Below are 22,777 nucleotides of genomic sequence, written 5' to 3'. Positions count from 1 at the left end.
AGAAAAAAAATTGGAATACAAGGTTTTGCAAGGGTGAATATTGAAAATTATTTATGCATGTATTTTGAAAATAAAAACTAAAAACTCAAAAAGCCCTCCCTTTTTTTAACAGAAGTGGAAACTGAGGGACATACAGGTCATACAGGCAGGATTTGAATGCAGATCTTCTAATTCTAGTTCAGTTTCTATTTATTATGTATTTCTCAAAGGGCATAGCTTAATGTTTTATGTCTAGTAGATGCTCAGTAAATATTTGCTGAATAATAATAAAAAAATGAAACGATAAAATAATGATATAGACTACATAAATGCATTTTATTTTTGCAAAATATTTTAGTACATACAAAATGTAATCCAAATTCAATTATTAAAACATTGAAAAAATTTATGGTTATTTTGTTGTTGTTTTTTAGTTGTTTTCAGTCATTTCTTTGTGAGTCCATTTGGGGTTTTCTTGGTAGAGAGATATTGGAGTAGTTTGCCATTTTCTTTTCCAGCTCATTTTACATATGATGAAATTGAGGCAAACAGGGTTAAGTGATTTATCCAGGGTCACATAGCTAGTCTGGCACTACATTTGAACTCATGAAAATGAATCTTCATGATTCGTGTAGGGTAAGTAATTATTATTTCCATATTTCAGATGTAGAAGCTGTGACTCCAAGTGACTTATTCAATATCTCTTGAATATAGTTCTTAATCCAGTGACCTTTTCTCTTTTTTTTTTTTTAATTTTTATTTAATAATTACTTTATATTGACACTCATTTCTGTTCCAATTTTTTTTCCCTCCCTCCCTCCACCCCCTCCCCCAGATGGCAAGCAGTCCTTTATATGTTGGATATCAGTGACCTTTTCTCAATCCTCATTCTTAACCTCTCTGTAATTTTTAACAGTTCAAACCTCTTCTTCTCCTCTAGGTTTTTGAGATATTACTCAAGATAGATTTGAAAAATGAATGAAAGATAGACTCATTTCCCCAGTCTTTTCTGTCAGGGTTAAATTAGAAAAGTTCTTTCAACAAACTAGGATCCTTATTTTATTATTATTATTATCCTTATTATTATTATTATTATTTTGCAAGGCAATTGGGGTTAAGTAACTCATAGTTTGGAAGTATTAAGTATCTGGGGCCACATTTGAACTCAGGTTCTCATGACTTCAGGACTGGTGCTTTATTCACTGTACCATAAAGATCCTTATTAAGACTGCCCACCCAGACCCACATCAGCCTTAAGTAATATTACTTTGATTCTTTAAAAAAATATTGCTATCTTTTCCACTATATTTTCCCTTTTGCCCTTTCCTATAGAACCATTCCTTATAATAAAGAATTTCTTTTAAAGATAAAGAAAATAGTTCATTAAAACCAGCCAACATTTTGAAAAAAAAATTGTGTTATAGGTAGTGTTCCATATCTATAATCTTCCATCTGATCCAATGAGACAAGAAGGTATTATTATGGAGAATTGTTTTGATTTTTGTTATTATTATTGTGTTGTCCTTCCCGGAAAGTTAATCACCTTCTAGTAATGAGTCTCTCCATACTTAGCTAGACTGGATCTCAGGCAAGATGCATCTCTTGAAGCCAAATTCAAATCCTTTTAAGTCTCTTGGACCTACCAGAGATTTCACTTCATTGGCTTAGCACTTGAGAGCCTAAGGTTACCTCCAGCCTCAGTATGTAGGACATTATCAGAAGAATAATGTCTGCTCACAGGTCAATAGCATTTGCGTTTTGTAAAGCACTTTTCTCAAAACTGTAGGCAACACAGACATTTCCATCCCCATTTTTAAGAGGAGGAAACAAACTTAGAGCAGTGAAATAAATCATGTAAAGTATCCTAGGGCAGAGCTGAGCACTCATTTACAACGTCAGAGTCACTGTGTTCATGATTTCTTGGTTCTGTTCACTTCATTTTGAAACAGTTCATATAAGTTTCTCCATGCGTCTTTGTATTCGTGATGTTTATTATTTCTTATAGCATAGGAATATTCCATATATTCATTTGAAAAAATTTATTTAGTCATTCTCTGATGAGTGGACATCTACTCTGCTTCCAGTTTTTTTGCTACCACATACAAAAATATAAATTTAGACAAACATAAGGACTTTCTTTTTGTTTCTGATTACCTTAATATCTATACCTGGCAACTATTTTAGTTACTTCACCTAAATCCAGAATATTTTCCAGAATGATTGGACTAATCAACGGTTCCACCTCCAGTGTATGGCTGTGCCCCTTTGTCACTGACTCTTCTCATCTTCTGTCATTTTTCAGTTTGCTGGATGTGGGATGTAACTATAAAGTTGTTTCAATTTTGTGTTTTCTTAGTAGCGATTTGAAGCATCCTTTTTATATGTTAGTTTTCATTCATATTTGAAATTCTTTCTGAAAACTCTTTGTTCATATTCTTTCACCCACTTATCTGAAGAGGAGATAGTGGATACCCCAACCTTAACCAAAAGGGTACTTTTCAAGAGCAGGCACAGGTCACAGTATGGAATTTATCTGAATCGGGGATCCGGCAGATGGTCAACTTCACCTTATGAAACAGAGGAAAAGAAATGTAGACATTCACACACATAAATACAGATAAACATAGTACATATACATGAACACAAATACATACAGACATTCGCATACACGTATGTGCACATATGTATATCTATATACATATCTACACATACCTACATACAAATACATAGAATATATGTATAATATATACATAGAGCATTACATATCATATATATATACCTCTATACATATATGTATATACACATATACATCTATCTATCTAAACATATATATAGTCCTAAAAAGATTTTTGCTCAGGATAATGAGTTCTCATCAAGTCAACTGCAGCTCTCATCAAAGAAAATATTTTGATACACTCTCTGGGCTGGTGGGAATATTTATTGTGGTTCAGTCTTGTCTGATTCTTTATGATCCCATTTGGAGTTTTCTTGGCAAAGATCTGGAGTGGTTTCTTCTCCAGTTTATTTTATACATAAGGAAGCTGAGGCAGAGTTAAGTGACATTCCCTGGTCACACAGCTAAGAAGAGTCTCAGGCTGGATTTGAACTCAGGACAATGAGACTCCTTGACTCCAGATCCAGCACTCTGTGCACTTTAAATTCACATTGAGAGGAGAATGTTGGCTTTCTCTTCACTGGAATACACTGGCCTCTGGTGGCTAGAGCCTTGCTGACAGAGCCAGGTGAACAATATCCAGATGGAGATGATTTCATGAAAAGTGAAATAAATGACTCAAAATAAGCCTGACAGGCAGCTTCAGTTCCAGGCTCTCTTCCTTCTCTCCTCTCCCTACATGTCTCTCTTTTCTATTCTCTCTCTTCTTTCCCTCTCACCACTTCTTTCTGGGCATCTCCCAGCCAGCCAAGTGCACTATCTTTCTGCTCTGTCTCTCCTATCGAAAAGTGAGCTGAAAAATTCAGGTTAAGGCTTTGAGTGTAGGAGTGGGGTGCCCTAGAACTAGTACGGTTAAGAGTCTGAGGGCCCAGTTTTGCCTGAGGTTACCTTACATAAGTTATTTCACCACTCTAAGCTTCAATTTCCTCCTCTAAAAACGGGAATGGAATTGCCTGTATTGTCTACAATTTTGTGAAAAGTGCTTTGTAAAATCTAAATGCTATTGACCTGGGAGTAGATATTATTCCTCTGATAAAATCGTGCTACACACTGATGCCTCCTGATAGCCTGGAGGTAAAACCTTGGGCTCTCAAAAGCTAAGCCAATGAAGTTTAATCTCTGGCAGGTCCAAAAATCTTAACTTTTTCTTTAAGAGATGCATCTTTTCTGAGACCCGATCTAGGTAAGCATGGAAAGGCTCATTACTAGAAGGTGATTAACTTTCAGATCAGGACAATCCATGAAATGAACAAAACTAAAAAAGATGGTCTGCCTTTGTAATCTGAAGGAACTGGTCTAACACCTCTTTCTGGGCTAAAATTAGATGGGAAGTGGGAAGTTCTAGACACTCTTCCCTAAAGCATAATTTTAAAATAGAACTATCAACAGAGGGATCCTTTCTCTAGAAGAAGGGATAATTTGCTGTTTGGGGAATTTTAAGCATCAAGGTAGAGAAATTCAGTGAGTAAGGGACCTTCCTGGACTTCCAAATCATCATGTAAGTGAATTTGTACTCTAACTATACCACGTGTTTCCTTTGCCAGGTTGTCACTTCTTAGGGGTTTATGATGAGGATGGGGGTTGTGAGGGGGAGGGAGAGAGAAGTGAGATATATTGAGCTGCATTTTTTAAGCGGTCTAACAGGAATATAGTCATCATCTTGATACATGAAGGATGGCCCTGCTGGGAAACTGGCAATAGTTTCTTTCTGGGCTCAGTTCCCAGACTAGTTCAGGTTCCTGAATAACATCCTGGCCATGTTATCTCATAGTATTCATTGATGATAACTTAGGACCCAGGTCCTACTTCTGATCATTGGACAAAAGTATTCTCCCCCATAGCAACATCACTGACTAGGAGGATGAGCTTGAATTTATCTTTCCAGAGTCTCTATTTTCTCATTTATATAACATAGGTAATTAAAGGATTTGCCCTCTGTATCTCACAAGTTTTCTGTGAAGAATGAGATAATAAAGATGAAAGTCAGTTGAAAAGTATTGAGTTCAGAAACAGAGGATCTGAGTTCAAATTCAAAATCTTTTATTTACTATCAAGGTTATATTACTTTACCTCTCTGGCTTTCAATATCCTCTACAAAAATCCCAGTTCCAAAGCTATGACTTTATGTGTGAGTTTTGAAAAGTATAAAGTGATAATATTTCATTTTTTTCTTTCTCTTTTTGTCCTGCCCCAAGCCAGGTTGTTCAATAGAGCTTACCTCCTTCTTTAAGGATCTGTCCAGGAATAAGCCCACCTCCTCCAGGTTATGAGGCTTAAGGTCATTCACAGCTGATAGACGATCTCCTTGGTGAAATATACATCCCAAATGTGGGGGACCCTCCCACTGAGCCACACTGCAGCAGGGAGATAGCCAAGGGCAGGCAAGACAGATGTGAGACATCAGATGACCAGAACAAAAGTGTGATTTATCCCTTTTGCCCATATTGGCTCTGTCCCCAACAATGTTGGTAACATTGGTAACTTCTGTAGTTCACTATGTTGTGCATTAGTTGAACAATCAATCAATCAACATTTATTAAGTGCCTACTATGTACTGGTTACTGTGCTATGTGTGGTATTAGGGAAACAAAGAGGCAAAAGAGAGGCCCTGAATTCAAGGAGATCCCCATCTAATGGGGAAATAGGAAACAACATAAAAATAAATAACTAAATAATAAAGAAATGAGAAATAAAAAAGAGGATCAGGATAAGAATTTTAAAAAAGAAAGCCTTCCTATAAAAGATGGGATTTTGGGAGGGACTTAAATAGTAAGGTAGAATTACAGAATCTTAACACTTGAAGAAACAAGATCATCTAACTCATTTTAACAATGAGTTTTTAACTCACAAATTAAAATAAGTAAACATGTTTATAGTTATAAATAGTTCCATTTCTATATTCTATGCTAATTATTTTAAGTGACTTTAAAAAACCATCTATTTATTTTATATAAACATTACAATTTTTCTTTTTGATCTTTTGGTCTTATTTCATTGTTGTTTTTCATATCACTTTCATTTCTAAATATATTCATCCTCTCCTCCTCTCCCCATTGTACCATTTTTCCCCTTCTCCAGAGATATCCTTTTTAACAAAGAAAAAAAGAGAAAACAAAAGTTCGACAAAGCAAATTAAAACATTTACCAAGTCTGACAATATATGGAGAATTCCACACCTACCAACAATCTGCTTCTTCTGCAAAGAAGAAAGGAGGAGCATATCTAATCCTCTTATTTTACAAAAGAAGAATGTGAGATTCAGATTATAAAAGATGACTTATTTAAGGATACACACACAAGGTTAGTCATCAGCTGAAACTAAAACTCAATCTCCAGTCTCCCAGTCTAATGCTCTTTCCATTAATAATGGCATTAGTCAATTAATAAGTATTTATTGAGCATTTATTTATCATGTGCCCAGTACTGTTCTTGAAACCATAGGACAGGAGTTATTAGCCTGGGTTTTATGAACTTAAAAAAATTTTTTCCCCCGATAGTATATTTCTATATATGTAGGCATACAATATTATAATCCTATGTATTTTATTTTATGCATTTAAAAATATTCTGCTGTAATGGGATCTCGATGTTTCACTGAACTGCCAAAGAGTTCCATAATACAAAAAGTGTTAAGAAGTCCTAGAGAAATATAAGAGAAAATAAGAGTCATATTAGTCATACTGGTCATACCTGTGACCAAGGTCTATGACATACCTACCATATATGACCTATAGCTTGGGTGAATGTCAGGTATTTGTTGATGTCATTCTTGGAAAGGAACACATCCACTTCTTCCAGGGAGCTTCCAGCAGGTATGTTACTGTGAGAAAGTTCATTAGGAAAAATCAGGTCACATAACTAACCAGCTCTGAATAAGCTAAGTTTTAGTCTCTACTTGTGGGGCAGGTAGATGGTACAGTGGATAGAGCTCCAAGTCTGGAGTTAGAAAGACCTGAATTCAAACTAGCTTTGTGATCCCTGAGCAAGTCACTTAACTCTGCCTCAATTTACTCGTCTGTAAAATTGAGATAACTACCTCTCAAGGTTGTCTCACAACTCAAATCAACTCAAATGAGTTAATAATTGCAAAGCAGCACAGTGCCTTGCTCATAGCAAGTGCCATAAAAATATTAGCTGCTATTGCTATTATTATTATTATTATTATTATTATTATTATTATTATTATTATTACTTTTCAGGGGCAGTATAGTATAGTGGTTAGGACACTGGATTTAGGATCAGGAATGTCCGGGTTAGAATCCTGGCTCAGATACTATCTGTGTGACTCTGGGCAAGCCATTTACCCTGGATAAACATCAGTTGTAAAATTAAAGGATTGGACTAGATGGCCTGTCTCTAGAGTTCCTTCTAGCTCTGATTCTATGATCCTATGAAATATCTAATTATATATTATATTTCCTAGTTTCTCATTTAAAAAATACTCACTAGGCTATAAGGAACATATTTTTAATATGCATTAATTTATTTTGGGAGAGATGAGGGTAGTGGGAATGTCTTGATTTTCCAAAGAAGCTAAGAAATGCTAGATTGCTGAATTCTTCCAAATATATATTTATCTCTGTAGATATTTAAGTATGGGAAGAAAGCAGGGAAAATGAAAAGTGGGCCCCTCACTAAATAATAATTGACAATGCACAGATCCTGAGATTTTCTTTCCTGGTTTTTAGCAAAGATTGGTAAACTTTTAGTGCCAAAGAGCATTTGAATATTGAAGTTGGGCACACACACCATGCATATTACCCAAAATACTGTTTTTCTTAAAGTTTTCCTTTGGGAGATACTAAAAAAGGGAAAGGAACCTGTATGTGCCAAAATGTTTGTAGCAGCCCTGTTTGTAGTGGCTAGAAACTGGAAAATGAATGGATGCCCATCAATTGGAGAATGGCTGGGTAAATTGTGGTATATGAATGTTATGGAATATTATTGCTCTGTAAGAAATGACCAGCAGGATGAATACAGAGAGGCTTGGAGAGACCTACATGGACTGATGCTAAGTGAGATGAGCAGAACCAGGAGATCATTATACACTTCGACAACGATATTGTATGAGGATGTATTCTGATGGAAGTGGATTTCTTTGACAAAGAGACTTAACTGAGTTTCATTGGATAAATGATGGATAGAAACAGCTACACCCAAAGAAAGAATACTGGGAAATGAATGTGAACTATTTGATTTTTGATTTTCTTCCCGAGTTATTTTTACCTTCTGAATCCAATTCTCCCTGTGCAGCGGGAGAACTGTTCGGTTCTGCAAATATGTATTGTATCTAGGATATACTGCAACATATTTAACATATATAGGACTGCTTGCCATCTTGGGGGGGGGGGGGAGGAGGGAGGGAGGGGAAAAAACGAAACATAAGTGATTGCAAGGGATAATGTTGTGTAAAAATTATCCTGGCATGGATTCTGTCAATACAAAGTTATTATTAAATAAAATTAAATTTAAAAAAAAAAGTTTTCCTTTGGATAGAGTCTTGGCTAAAAAAGAATAGGGATTATTTAATAGAGTTCAGACCTATGAATTCATAGGTATAGACAACCTGCAGACAAGGAAACTCCTACCACTGCAGGCTGACACTCTCTCTGCACCTTAAGAGAATCGGAGAATTTCTTAGAGTACTGACAGGTTAAAACTTGCTTGGGGCCCTTTAGTCAGTATTTGTCAGAATTGTGACTTAAATCCAGATTTTCTTGGCTCCAAGGCCAGTTTTCTACCCATAATGCTACATTACTTCTCAAGGATTTAAAAAAAAAAAAGAAAATGCCACCTCTAGCAGAGGATGTTTATATCTTCAGGCAGCAGTTATTTTGACCTCACTATGGCATGGATGAGAAAGATATCTGGCAACTTTTGGAGGACTAGGGGACTTCTTAGATCTGTTCTAAGGCTGGTGTCAACAGATTAAAAATGACTTCTCAGTCCACTCCTATATTATGAAACGTAAGTTTGGAAACATAAGACATTACTTGATTATCCTGGATAGCTGCACAATGGAGAGTGAAACCAATCTCCTTTTCTGGTTCTCAGTCTTTGGTTCTTTGCTACTGGATGAATGACAGGACTTGTTTCTTTCCTCTTGGCTCTGCAGATCGAGCCCCTCAGCCTGGTTTGCTGGAAGAGCTTCATCTTTGCTATTGAAAGATTGCTGGAATTTCTCTTCATCAAAACTAGAATATAATCATTTAAACCAATCATCTTGAAAGAGAATCAAAGAGCTATCAGTGAAGTGAAAAACTAATCAAACCTTGAAGCCCATCTAACGATCAAAGTTACATTGGGAATCAGATAAAATAAACTAATTTTCTAAAATGGACATAGAACTAAAATTAGCTTTCTACATTGCTTTTGGGGATGGGACAAGTCAGAGGATCATAGACTTAGACCTGAAAGAGACTGCAGAGGTTATTTGAAATAACCCCTTATTTAAAAAATGTAGAAACTGAGATCTGGAGAGATTCAGGTTAAACAGGTGGCAGATCTGGGATTTGAACCCATTAAAAAAAACCCTACACTTTTTATCACACCTCATTGCCTTTGGAGAACCAAAAAAAAAAAAAATGTGTGTATCAGGGGGAGGGGATGCCAAGTTTTAACAAATTGATTCTAAGATAACTTTCCCAGAAAAGGGGACACGTCCTGATATAACTCATCTGGAGTAAGTAGACAACTCTTACTTTTATGGGATATAAAAAAATCAAAAAGCTGGGAAGATGTCTTGATTGATGATGATATTCATTTTAGGTTGCAGCAGAGAGTGCTCCAGGAAAAAAAAAAAAAACTAATCTACGATTATAACTGATTAATCATACATACCAGGATTTCATTGACATGTAGAGATGATCAGTTGGCTTGGAGACTTGGTCTGATTCTTTGGATTCAGCAAATTCTTTGTCTTCCTTGGAAGCAATTATATTGTTCAACTATAGACCAACAAATATAAAAATAGGAATAGCCATGAGGGGGAAGAGGTGCACATCCACCATCTACTCTGCACTCCTTTGTCTTTTATTCTCTTATACTGATCCTTTGTCATACTTCTGATTGCCCTGAGCACTGATGTAAATATAAAATCACATTAAATAAAGGCTCATTCTGGGAAATATCCAACCAGGTTATGGCAACAAGATCTCAACTGACAAAAAAGTCCCTAAACAAGAGAAGCCCAGGCTTATGACACATATAACTCTTTAATGGAATAACTGAACATTTACCAATTTTTGGAGTTCATAGCTGTCATGCTCTATCTATCCAATATTTTTAGTGCATAGTGAAACAAGGCAGTTTTCTAATGGGGCTAAAGTGTAGACCACAAATTTTAGACATTAGAGACTCAGAAGATATATACCATCTAGAGAACAGTGGGGATCTCTCTCTCTCTCTCTCTCTCTCTCTCTCTCTCTCTCTCTCTCTGTCTCTCTGTCTCTGTCTCTGTCTCTGTCTCTGTCTCTTACACACACACACACACACACACACACACACACACACACACACAGAGTAACGCTTAATAGCCTATTGCATCAAGTGCAAATTATTCTGCCTGAATTTTAAAGCTTTAAATAATTTGTTCTCACTCTCCTGTTCAATGGTATTTTCCACAATCCTTCAAAATGAACTTTTTCCCCCCCATTTTGCCAACTTCTTTTTATTTCTTTGCATACATCCTTGGGTTGGTAATTTTGGTAGTACCAAGGTCCTCAGCTTTTAAGACTCCTTCACTTCACAGTTGTGTGGTTACAATATATTTTTGTATGTGCCATATCCCTCATCTAGATTGTTAGTTCCATGAGAGCAGGGACAATGATCAATTATCTCTATATTCCTTTTAATAATAAGTTTGTACTTAGTTGTTTTTTAATAAGTACTTATTGAATACAACAATTTATAAAGAGATAATTAAATCTTATCTTCTTTTGACTTAATAAACTCTTTTAAAAACTTTTTTTCCAGTCTGGGATTGTTCTCAAACAATGAACATTACAGAATTAAATAGCAAAAGTGCCATATGAGGTCACATGTCCATTTTGTCTAATGACAGATAACATCTTGAATTTTATAAGACACTGCAATGACAAAGCACTTTATATACCTTATCTTTTTTTTTTTTTTTTACAACAATTCTTAAAGAATGAGGTAGAAGGCAATCTTGGAGAAATAGAATAACATTATGTCTTTGAATCCAAGACAAGAAAAAAGTATCTATTAGGAGGTGATAGCTGGGTTGCCAAAGCCTACAGAGAGTTCAGGGAAGAGAATGATTGAAAAATGTCACTAAATATGGCCATTGCTGAATTGTATATGTATGACCTATATCATATTGCTTGCTGTTTTGGAGAGGGGGAGGCAAGGGAGGGAGAGAGAAAAAAAATTTTGTATTCAAAGTCTTACAAAATTGAATGTTGAAAGCTATCTTTACATGTATTTGGAAAAATAAAATACTATAGATTTTACTTTGTTATACTTTATGAAAACTGTTCCAGTAGAAGATAGAACCCATTATAGTTTTTTGAGTAGAGTGGATAGTGAAAAAGTAGAGATATCAAGTAAACTGCTTTTTTCAAGAAGTTGAGCAGTGAAGAGGAAGACAGATGGGATAGTAGTTAAATGAGGTATAAGAAAGATTTGTTTTTTTGAAGTTTGGGGGACTTTTTTAGATTTGGGGAGATGTGAACATTTTTAGGCAGATGGAAAGCAATCAACAGGAAAGGAAGAAAGACTAAAAGGGAATGATTCCTAGAACAAGGTCATGGAAGAAAGAAAAATGAAGGCGATCAAGGCAAATGCAGGGAGTCCTAGAGACATCTTGCCTTCTGCAGCTGGAGGATAGGGGAAGAAAAAAAGATGCTGCTGCTTCAAAGTTTAAAGGACTGGAAGGAGAGGCACTTAGATAGGACATAATGCAGATATATTCAATATCCTTAGTCTTCTCAGTGAAATTTCCTAATTTCATGTTTCACATATGTTCATTTTGTCTAATTATAGATTAACAGCTTGAATTTTAAAAAGCACTTTAAAATTATAAAGCACTTTATGTACCTTACATGTTTGATTTTTATAACAATTCTTGGATGAAGGTGGGACAAATATTATTATCCCAATTTTTCCAGTGAGGAGACTGAGGGTCAGAGAGACTTATCCAAGATCACAGAACTAGGAAGTGCAAAACAGGCCAAAATCCAGATTCTGTGGTTCTAACTCTACCTAGTCCCAACCTCATTTCTTTCCAGCCTTAATCACTGAATGGGTGCAGCCTCAGTTATACTGAGATCTGTTAAAGATCTTAGCTTAAAAAGACCAAGGTCTCCCATTCCATCCGGGGCCCTCTCCAGTCTTCCTGGTCTATATCTGGCCACTGGACCCCAGATGTCTCTGGAAGGGAAGGTGAGGCAGCCCTCCTTCACTTAAACCCAACTCAGTTGCATGTCATGAATATTACCTCCCTGATGTCATGGTCTTTTTTGAGAACGAAGGACAAACAACAATAACAGTCCTACTCTATTAGAGTATATCTAACAAAACAAACACATCCAGGCTAAATCCCATTAGATTATAAAGTTCTTAAAGATTCCTTTTGCATTCCTTATAGTGTCAAGTAAAATGCCGGTCAGATTATAGTCTCTTAGCAAGATTTATTGACAGGAGTACCTGAGCAAGAATACTTCGAGGACTAAGATAATGATTCTCCTCTTCTGTCTCTTGTTGGTTCTCAGGAGCTAAATCACTCATCAGAGGAGATTGGCTGGGTTTTGAAGAGTTCCCTTCTATTTGCTGCTTAAGAAGAAAGTTATGTTTCCTTTGGGATATGGGAAGATAATTAAGCGTTTTCAATTTCACCGCATATGATCGAGTGAGAGCAAATGTTTTCTGGAAAAGCCAAAACAAAACAAAACAAAAAAATTATTTTTTCTCCTTCAGAGAAGATTAAAAGATTTATTAATTCAACTTTCAAAATCCTAATTCCCTTGCTCATGAAACTTTCAACTCTTTCAACTGACTACATAGAAGTCTATCAAAATAAGCAGTTCTTTTGTGCCTCCCATTTGTGTTTTTTCTTCTAATAACAATTTCAAAATTTTAGGATGTTAGAACTAAAATAGAACTAAGAGGTTATTTATTTCAGTCCTTTCATTTTATAGATGATAAAACTGAGGCATAAAAACTCAGCCAAGGTCATATAAAAGATGTGGCAGAGCCTGGAATTCAAATCAGCTGACTCCAGTCTAATGCTCTTCATTCTCCAGGCTTTGTTCTGCCATTGGGAACTGTCAGGCTGGATGAGTATTTTTCTTTGCTGATTTTTTTTCTGAGTCCCTAAGTTCTATTGCTGAGCTGTCTCTTTTGGCATTCTTTCCTACTATCAGGCATTGCTGGAGGATAAGGTAATTACTCTGCTGACTATTTGCAGGGAACCTTTTTGTGTCCTGCTGAGCAAACCTCCTTTATATTCTGCTTGTGGACATCTCTTGTTTCCATAGTAATGCAATTTCATAGCATTAATCATACTATTGTCAGAATGATGGACTTCAAAGTAGTATAATGATTCCCTTTTTCCTTCCTGCTTCCCCCATTAGGTATTGAACTGTTCCAAACTGTTATGGATGGCAGGTAAAAGGAGACACAGTCCTTTTAAGAACAATGGCTCAATATAAGGACTTTTAATAGGTTTTCGAGGGGACATGCAATAGTGAGTGTAACACTGTGCTCCTTGCCCACGTTGAGGTTGGCACTGGACTGTGGACAAAAGGGGGACCCCCTTAATAAAGAACAACACGGTGCTTCTTTGTTACCTCAAGAAGGTTAACAACCACCGAAGCTAAGTACAAAGGATTCCACACAATATCATTAACTGAAAGATGGGGAATCTCAGAAGTTAAAAGTAGGAGAGGAAGTCACACCAGTACATTCTACACCAATTCTCTCCCTATTTACTTGAATATCAGAGACAAGCTGTTGTGACATATGTGATTTATCTAATCCATATAAAATACTAAGAAGCTGGAGACCTACCAACTACTCAAAATGAAATGTCACACTTCATTAGTGTGTGCTTGATTAATGGGAGGAAATGAGAGGGAGGGGAATTGGACCTCCAAGGAAAGAAAACAATATTATTTTGGAAAGCCACCTTATCACCGAGGTGGATCCATGAGTAAGTAGCATCATACACTGATTATACTCAGAGTTGGGGAGTAAGAAAATCTGAGGAAACAAAGTTCAATTCTTTGAAGATAATAATAATTATGATATATATATAGGATTCTAAGATATGCAAAATGCTTTGCATATAATATATTATTTGATACTTATACTCAGAGTTGGGGAGTGAGAAAATCTGAGGAAACACTTCAATTCTTTGAAGATATTAATAATTTATAATAAAAATTAATTATAAATATAATAAATATTTATAATAACATGATAGATATAGGATTTAAAATTTTTAAGATTTTAAGACATGCAAAATGCTTTGCATATATTATATCATTTGATACTTACAACTGTCCTGTGAAGTAGGTGCTATTAATATCCCTATTTTATGGATTAATAAGCTGAGGCTGACAAGCTAAATGACTTGCCAAGAATTGATTGATTAGTGTCTGAGGCAGGATTCAAACTTAAGTCTCTGAGAGTCCAGGTCTAGTGTTCTATTCTTTATTCAATCTGCTTCATGGAGTTTTATCCAGCAAAATTGGTCTTGTTAAAAGTAGAGGTGAAGTTTGACATCTGGGAAGAAATAGGCTGAGCAAGGTAAGAGAAGGGAATTGATCAGAAAAATGACTTTGGCCCTAGTAAACCTAGACCTTATCAAAGGATTAAAATGGTAATATTCTGTATCTTTTTTTAAAAAATGAATCCAGGGTAGCTAGGTGCCACAGTGGATAGAGCCGAGCCCTGAAGTCAGGAGGACCTGAGTTCAGATCTGACCTCAGACACTTAATACTTCCTAGATGACTGACTGGGCAAGTCACTTAATCTCAATTGTCTCAGAAATAAAATAAAATAAAATAAAAAATAAATTAAAAAATGAATCCAAGTTCTGCAAATGAAAAGGAGCACACAAGCAAAATATAACCCATATGTCAAAGTGCTAAACTTACACATGCCATATTTAATATTGGAGATTTCTCTTTAGCTCTCTTTTTGTCTCATTCACTCACCCAGCATTTCTAAAGGAAACATTAGAACTTAACTACTTATTTTTCTGCCTAGAAATTGTTCTAGGAATATTGAAAAGGAGTTCATGTTTGGATCTCCACAGGAAAGGGAAAAAGGCCTTGAGTTCTTGTGCAAACATTTAGGCTAACAATGTTGTTTGTAGGACAGGCTTTATTTAACCTAACAACAAAAACAAAGAACTTTCACTTGAGCCTTGAAATAGTTAACACAATTACCTACTGATTGCTGGGTCTCTACCTTCCCCAGGGATTTTTTTTTTTTTTTTTTTTTTTTTTACAGTTTTCTAAGCTTGTAATTATACCCTAGTAGGAGCCTCTCATAAGGAGAAAGGATTTTGAGTTTCTAGGCAGTCAAGTGACCTTCCCTTTAGTGACAGCTATCTCCCTAGAGACTGATACAATCCCTGGACAAAATTTTCCTGAGAGCAATCAAAATCAGAATCAGAGCTGGAACAATCATCTAACACCTACATTTTTACAAATGAACAAACTGAGATCCAGACAGGACAAATTATTATTTTAATGTTAAGGATAGAGCTTAAAATATCTCTTTACAGCCCAGTTCAATATCCTTTCTATTACGCCATGCTATATTCCAGTTCTGAGGGAAGAATCTTGACTCCTGGTAAAATAAAGCTCTGAAGTCTTATTTAAAAACTTAGACCACATTTAAGAGAAATTTAATTTAAGTGGAGAGCCATTTGTGTAGTGGAAAGGATTTCAAGGAAAAGGGACAAAGTTCCAATTCTATTGCTATGAATAAGAAAAAACAAATTCTATTTAAATCCTAAGTGTGTTAGAGTGAAGAGTTTAATATCATATAGGCAGATAAATATGAAAGAGGTAACTAATTACCATGTCGGGCAGACTGTTTCTTGGAAGACTTGAGCAGATTTTGCCCTCTGATGAATTAAGAGAATCAGAACAATGGCCAGGATAGGAAACAGGTCTTCTCTCTTCTGAGAAATGTTTCTCTTGCACATCCTAAGGAACAAAGTTAATGAAGTATTATCCTTGCCCTTGACTAACTTAAAACTTTCAGATAAAAAAGTGCTCATGAGAACTTGCGGCTAAACTTTTCCTTAACATCAGTATTGTTCACCAATTTTGATTTCTGGATCAAGGTGTTTAATTAAATATGACTAGATTGAGAGCACAACAGGACCTAGAGATGGCCTTGTTCAAACCCCTTATTTTACAGATAGGGAAACTGAGACCCAGAAAGGGAAGTTACTTTTCCAAGGTCACACAGATGGTATGCTTAGAAAGTTGATATATTCACATTTGAGCTCCCCTTTGGTTGAGTTAAATACTTGTTTTCTTACATCATCAATTTCTGAAATGATTTGATAGATGTTCTCTTTAGAGTCAAGAGGCTGTACAACATTGGCCTTGTTTCTGGCGTCTTGATTCACAAGATTTATATTCTAGAAATACAAAGAGAGCATGAATATGAGAGGGAGTAGAAACACTTTCTTTAGATCTGACTGCATTGCTTATGTCTTATGGAGTCTTAAAGAAAATCAAAGGAAAAAGATGTTAAACCATTTTTTAAAGTATTCTAAACCAACTATAAATAGAAATTTAGTAGTATTTGTGTATGTGTATACATAGAAATTCTTTTTGTCTTGGAATGCTGTAACTTCATTATGATGCTATACTTGAGTCCTTGGTACTTATGTTGTGGGACTGTATCATAGATAAGTGACATCAGTTTAATTCAATAAATGAAACTAAGCAATTACTATATGCTGGGGCATAAAAAACCAAAAATGAAAATTCCCACTCTCAAGGAGTTTAAATTCTACTGATTTGGATGATTGGAGGCAGTTAAACAGTGGATAGAGTACTGGACCAGGTGTCTGGAAGAACTAAGTTCAAAACAGATCTCTCTTTTGCATTTAGACACTTACTAGCCTTTGTAGCCTTTGGCAAGTTATTTAATCTATTTTGGCTTCTTAATTCTCATCTGTAAAATGGGAATAATGAAAGCAACAATAGTCTCAGGATTGTTTTGAGGCTAAAATGAAATAATATTTCATTTTGCAAACCATAAAATACTGTACAATGGTAACTATTATTATTAATAGGTGAATTGATCAAAAAGTTGTGTTGAATTCTATGACTAGATTAGGCATAAAATCTAGAGCCTTTTATTTGAAAGTACTTTATAAATTAATTTTATTTAACTTAATTTTCTAACATGTTGGTAAAATCCATCCTCTGTACCTTTGCATAGGCTGTGACCCATGTCTGGAATACTCCCATCTTCTCATTATTATCCCTTGGAATCCCTAGTTTTACCTATAAATTTCAGTTCAAGTGCTACCTCCTAGAGATTTTTTTCCCTGATCGCTACAGTAATAACTATCTCCACTAAAATCATTGTGTCTTTATTTGTTTTCAACTACATTGTCTTTCCCCAGTACAATGTAATCTTCTTGAGGTCAGGTATTGATTCATTTTGTCTTTCTATCTCCACTTAATCCATTGTGTGCAAATAGCAAGCACTTATTAAAAATTTTAGAACTGGACTGCAAATCTCTTGGGAAAAAAATTAGTCTCTGTCTAGAATAATAGGATGTAGTAAAGAAAAAACAAAGTTTGGAGGTATTGGTCAGTCAAGATCTGTTGGAATCCTTACTAACTGCTAACTAATTAGAGTTGATCTAATCTTACAAGAAGATGTTTTGGGCAGAACCTGAAACAAGGTACTAAGTAGAACTACCCATAATCCCTCTCTCTGGAAGGAGCATAAATAGGCCAATGGGCCAGTCGGAGAGTTCTGGGGAGAGTGAAGACGCTACAAGTCGAGATTTCAGCGGAATGACATGAAGAGTTGGAGCTGGCTGGAGGCTGAAGAAAGCAGAGGCAGAGGCTGAAGGACCAGACCTTTGGATTTGGTGACATTCGGAGAGAGCTCTTGGAACCAAGCAGAGAGATAGGCCTCTAAGCTAACCGGGCTAGAAGAAAAAGCTCACCACATTTTGGCGCCCAACGTGGGGCAAACAGACCCCTCAGTGGATTTCAGTGGAAAAGCTCCGATCCTGATTCAAGTGGAAAAGCCTCTGATCCTGATCCAGTGGAAAAAACTTCAACCCAGAAATTAGGGTGAGTGCAACAAAGAAATTTTGTTAGAAGAGTTAAAGTAGAATTTCAGCTAAGATGGGACAGATATTTAGAAAACAGTCTGTTTCTGTTCAAGGAAAATGTTTAGAGAGCATTGTCAAAATTATGGAAAGCCAAGGTTTAATTATAAGTTTACAGCAAATCACTGAACTTTTAAGAAGTTATTTAAGTGATAGAATGATGAAAAGGAAAGTACAGGAGGAAGAAATGCCAACTTTACTAGGTGAAAAGGAGGACGAATCAGATGAGAATGGAGTTAATTACAATTCTGAGTATGATACTTCACAACAGGAGGAATTAGGTGATTCCACATCTCATGACCCTCCCCCCACAATTAACCCTTCATGGGTGGAACAAGGGGGAGGGAGAGAGACAGAAACACAGTCAGCTTCTCCTGTAAAGCAGAATTTGACAAGATTAGAAAAAGCATTAATTAAAGCAAAAAATGAAGGAGAAGATATATCTGATTTTATAAATGCATATCCTGTGATTGAAGAGCTCAACTCCTCAGGTCAAAAAGAGAGAAAATACACTCCTTTTAATTTGGAAAAAATTAAAGATTTGAAAAAGGGTTGCACTCTTTATGGGGCTACATCATCTTATGTGAAGATGTTACTGGATAATTTATCTTATGAAATCCTAACCCCGAATGACTGGAAATCCATAACGAAAACTTGTCTAGAACCGGGACAAAATTTATTGTGGCTTTCAGAGTTTCATGAATTATGTAGGATTCAAGCCCAACGCAATAGGCAAACAGGAGCTATTGTACAAGTTGCTTTTGACCAACTAGCTGGTGAAGGTCAGTATGTAGAGAGTTCAGAACAGATTTATTATCCCATAACAGTGTATGAGCAAATTTCTAAGGCTGCAATAAAAGCTTGGAATTCTCTCCCTGGACAGAAAGATGGAAATAATGTTTTCACAAAAATAGAGCAAGGTCCCAATGAACCTTTTGCAGATTTTGTGGGACGTTTACAAACAGCTGTAATAAGAACCATTGGAGACAATGCAGCAACAGAAATAACGACTAGACATTTGGCTAAGGAAAATGCCAATGAGATTTGCAAGAGAATTATATGGGGGCTAGACAAAAATGCTCCTTTAGAAGAAATCATTAGACGCTGTGCCACAGTGGGCACAAATGCTTATTATGCCCAGACTATGATGAACATGGAAAGACAAGGTCCTTCTTGGCAGAGGAATTCTAGAGAAACTCGTCGATGTTTTCAGTGCAGAAAAATTGGACATTTGAGAGCTCATTGTAGATATGGAGATAGAGTGAGAAGACAGGGTGAGAGAAAACCCAAAACCCCATGTCCAAAATGTAACCGAGGCTTTCATTGGGCCTCTAAATGTATATTGACCCAGAGGAAGGAGAGGCAAAGCCCAGCTCCAAAGTATCAATCAAAGGATAGGTGGGGCATGATAGCAGCTGAGGTTACACCCAGAGAGACTTTAGAAATTCAGAACTCTGATGTCATCAACCAACAGAAAAGCAATCAGGATTACAGTTGGGAAGAATACAGGCCTTTTAAGACAACAAGACAATATCCAATGCAAACAGCTCCAATGTAATTACCAGATGATGAGGAGAAATCCCAAATTTGGTAAATAGAAGGGAATTAGATTAACTGCTTGGGGAAGAGGATCTGCTTATATTTCCACAGATGGAGAAAGAATCAGATGGCTGACTATGAAACTGTTAAAAAGACTTTTAAAAGCTTCAGGAATCATTGGATTTCTTAACACAAGATGAAACTGTTTTACTTCTTGAAAAACCAGCAAGAATCATTGGGTTCCCTGAGGTGAAAAATTGTTGATGAGACTTTTGCAGTACTTCAGGGCTTACAGGAACTATTGGATTCCTGGCACATGAACTAATAGACAATGGAATCCTATTGGACTGTTTCTAGGACTTATGGACATGTGTAAATTTTTAGGTTGATTCATGTTGTTACATTACTACTAGCCTGTGTTATATTGCTATGTACTTATGTAAATTATGTATAATGCCTCCCATATTGATGGATTTATGTATACCATGTATATCTGTTACAAAGTTCTGGCCCATATTGATGGATTTATGTGTACCCCCTCAGAAACCCCCTATGTTTTAAAACAAAAGAAAGGGGGAGATGTTGGAATCCTTACTAACTGCTAACTAATTAGAGTTGATCTAATCTTACAAGAAGATGTTTTGGGCAGAACCTGAAACAAGGTACTAAGTAGAACTACCCATAATCCCTCTCTCTGGAAGGAGCATAAATAGGCCAATGGGCCAGTCGGAGAGTTCTGGGGAGAGTGAAGACGCTACAAGTCGAGATTTCAGCGGAATGACATGAAGAGTTGGAGCTGGCTGGAGGCTGAAGAAAGCAGAGGCAGAGGCTGAAGGACCAGACCTTTGGATTTGGTGACATTCGGAGAGAGCTCTTGGAACCAAGCAGAGAGATAGGCCTCTAAGCTAACCGGGCTAGAAGAAAAAGCTCACCACAAAGATCCAATATGTAAAAGAATAAAAAAAAGAGAAATCCTAAAATTTGAGTTAAATTGGGCCATTTCTCTGATCTGTCAGGGGTAGCTTTCCTTCAAAATTCTTACATTAGTTAAGTAAGAGCCATATCAAATGAATTTAAAAAGTTGTTTAATTGAAATGACTAAGTACAAATATAAAAACCAAGTAATGTTTTTTGGTTTGTTGGTTTGTTTTTTATCAAAAAAAATTCTCAATTTAGTTATGAAGAAGGAAGCTATTGTGAATAATAATGAGAGAAAATTCAAAGGCTCCGGCTATTAAAAATAGTGCATTTTAAGACTTGTCACTTCCCCTCCTCCCCCAGTAATAAAAATTTAAATTATGTGTAATCTAGCTCTTCTGACAAATAGGAAAATCTTTCTCCTTATCTCAAAGGGGAAAAAAAAATATAGGCCCTTATATCAGAAGAAGAAGAAAAAGAAGAAGAAAGAGGAAGAAGAGGAAAAAGAAAAACAGAACAAGAAGAAGAACAAGAAGAACAAGAAGAGGAGGAGGAGGAGAAAGGACAAGGAGGACAAAGAGGAGGAAAAGGAAGACAAGAAGAACAAGAAGAAAGCTCTATTGTTTATTTCTGAAAGATTAGGCTTCGATAGGCTATTGCATTATTAGTAAAGGAATATCACCTTTGCATTCAGATGAGTGACTTTCAGATCTAGGCAGGATGATGATATGAAGGAGACCCAGTCTTCAATTGTCCTCCTATTGATGGAAATTAAAGTTTTAATGGTGAGCAATAGTGGTTGGATTTCTTTTGAACCAGGATTCTGCTATTTGAAGTTAGAAAAGCCCAGGGAACATTAGCAAGGAAGTAAGATTTTGTTTTTCAATATCTATCTGGCCCTAGAATTCCCTTCTCTTTATACTTGTTTTCTCTACCCTTCCTTTTAAAGATGAATCCTTTTGTTGCCTCTTTGAGGACAGTAGATAAAAATGAAAAGGAACATGTGAAATAATAACAACAATGATATAAAAGTTTTTAATGGCTTTTCTTTTGTGCTTCTGAGCATGTAGTTAACCTGCCTGTGCTTTTGCATAAACTACCCATATTGTATGAGATAGTATGTCCTAAAAAGTTTGTTGAATTTCTGTAACTTGTATTTTGTTTTCTACTTGCTTCAATGAAAACTTCAGAGAAGTCTCATTTTCACCTTGATCCTGACCAAATTGCTTCTGATGCTTAATATTTTAAAGTTCTTGTCTATTTCTTGCTGTTTCCCAATTTTTCTGTCAATTTTCAAATAATCAATAAGTAGTCTATTCAGCATGTACTCTGAAAGAAACCCTTTTCATTAAGTGATAAATCTTTTTGAAATAAAAATTACTAGCCCTTAACTTATATCTTTTTGTGAGACTCCTTGTTGGAATACAGGTTTTTTCAAAAGCAAGATCTTGCTTTTGAATTTCTTCACAAAGGATAGACTCTATTGACATAATCTTCAATTCAAGAAACATTTTTAAGTGTGTGCTATGATATTTGGGGTTGTTGCTTGCTGTATTGGTTTCAGATTAAATTATAAAGGAAGAACAGAAAAATTATAGAAAAGAAATTTTTTTTCATTCTACTACTCACCAGTCTTTGCCAATGAGAAAGTAATCCCTTTTAGGGGTTATAATGGACATCACCTCATCAGGTAAGCATTTAAACATCTTTTGGACTGATGCCATTTTCTCATGGTTACTGATTCCAACTTGTATACTGGAAATTCTGTTGAGTGATGATAATAGCAGGAACTTAACTAGTGCTCTAAGATTTGCAAAGCACCCCCAAATGATCTCATTGGTCCTCAAGACGATCCTGTACAATAGGTACCATAGATATAATTCCCATTTTAGATATCAAGAAATAGAGGCTGGAAAAAGTTTAGTGACTTTCTCAGTGTAAGACAGTTAATGTGAGGTAGTATTCTTATCCAGGTCTTCCTGACCTCCAAGTTCAGCTCAGTATCCAAAACTCCATGACATATCCTATTGAAATAATTTAATAAAAAACTGGGAGGGGGGAGAGGTTGGGAATGGTCTATAATTTTATGTAGGGAATCAAAAAGTATGAAATATCTCTTGGAGTTAAGTAGAAAGTAAAGTTTCTAATATGATATCTATTATACTTCAAAGAATATTTCAATGATGATTTTAGGTTTTGCAGTTGTTGTTCAATCATTTCAGTTATGTCCAACTCCTGTCATCCCATTTAGAACTTTCATAGCAAAGATATTGGAGGGGTTTTTTTCTCCTCCAGCTTATTTTTACAGATAAGGAAAC

At 35.8% G+C, this 22,777-nt stretch overlaps 1 protein-coding gene across 2 annotated transcripts in view; it reads right to left on the bottom strand.

Annotated features, from left to right (window-relative positions):
* Positions 1 to 294: 294 nt before the first annotated feature.
* PLEKHS1 (pleckstrin homology domain containing S1) overlaps positions 295 to 22,777 on the bottom strand; it is a 33,813-nt gene continuing 11,330 nt past the window's right edge. The window contains exons 5-15 of one of the 2 annotated variants that reach the window (XM_051981469.1): positions 22,089 to 22,223; positions 21,142 to 21,217; positions 16,179 to 16,280; positions 15,709 to 15,837; positions 12,323 to 12,541; positions 9,494 to 9,600; positions 8,647 to 8,847; positions 6,372 to 6,473; positions 4,872 to 5,007; positions 852 to 2,546; positions 295 to 709 (exon numbers count right to left, since the gene is read on the bottom strand). In XM_051981469.1, the coding sequence (XP_051837429.1) occupies positions 2,478 to 2,546; positions 4,872 to 5,007; positions 6,372 to 6,473; positions 8,647 to 8,847; positions 9,494 to 9,600; positions 12,323 to 12,541; positions 15,709 to 15,837; positions 16,179 to 16,280; positions 21,142 to 21,217; positions 22,089 to 22,223 (1,276 nt within the window). In that variant the 3' untranslated portion in view covers positions 295 to 709; positions 852 to 2,477. Of the gene's footprint in view, positions 710 to 851; positions 2,547 to 4,731; positions 5,008 to 6,371; positions 6,474 to 8,646; positions 8,848 to 9,493; positions 9,601 to 12,322; positions 12,542 to 15,708; positions 15,838 to 16,178; positions 16,281 to 21,141; positions 21,218 to 22,088; positions 22,224 to 22,777 lie in introns of those variants that run through there. The other variant, XM_051981468.1, reaches the window with a different exon arrangement.

Source organism: Antechinus flavipes, chromosome 2 (assembly GCF_016432865.1).
Source record: "Antechinus flavipes isolate AdamAnt ecotype Samford, QLD, Australia chromosome 2, AdamAnt_v2, whole genome shotgun sequence".
Lineage (NCBI taxonomy): Eukaryota > Metazoa > Chordata > Mammalia > Dasyuromorphia > Dasyuridae > Antechinus > Antechinus flavipes.
The sequence above is the reverse complement of the archived record's forward strand: the minus strand, read 5'-3'. Positions and strand labels throughout refer to the sequence as shown.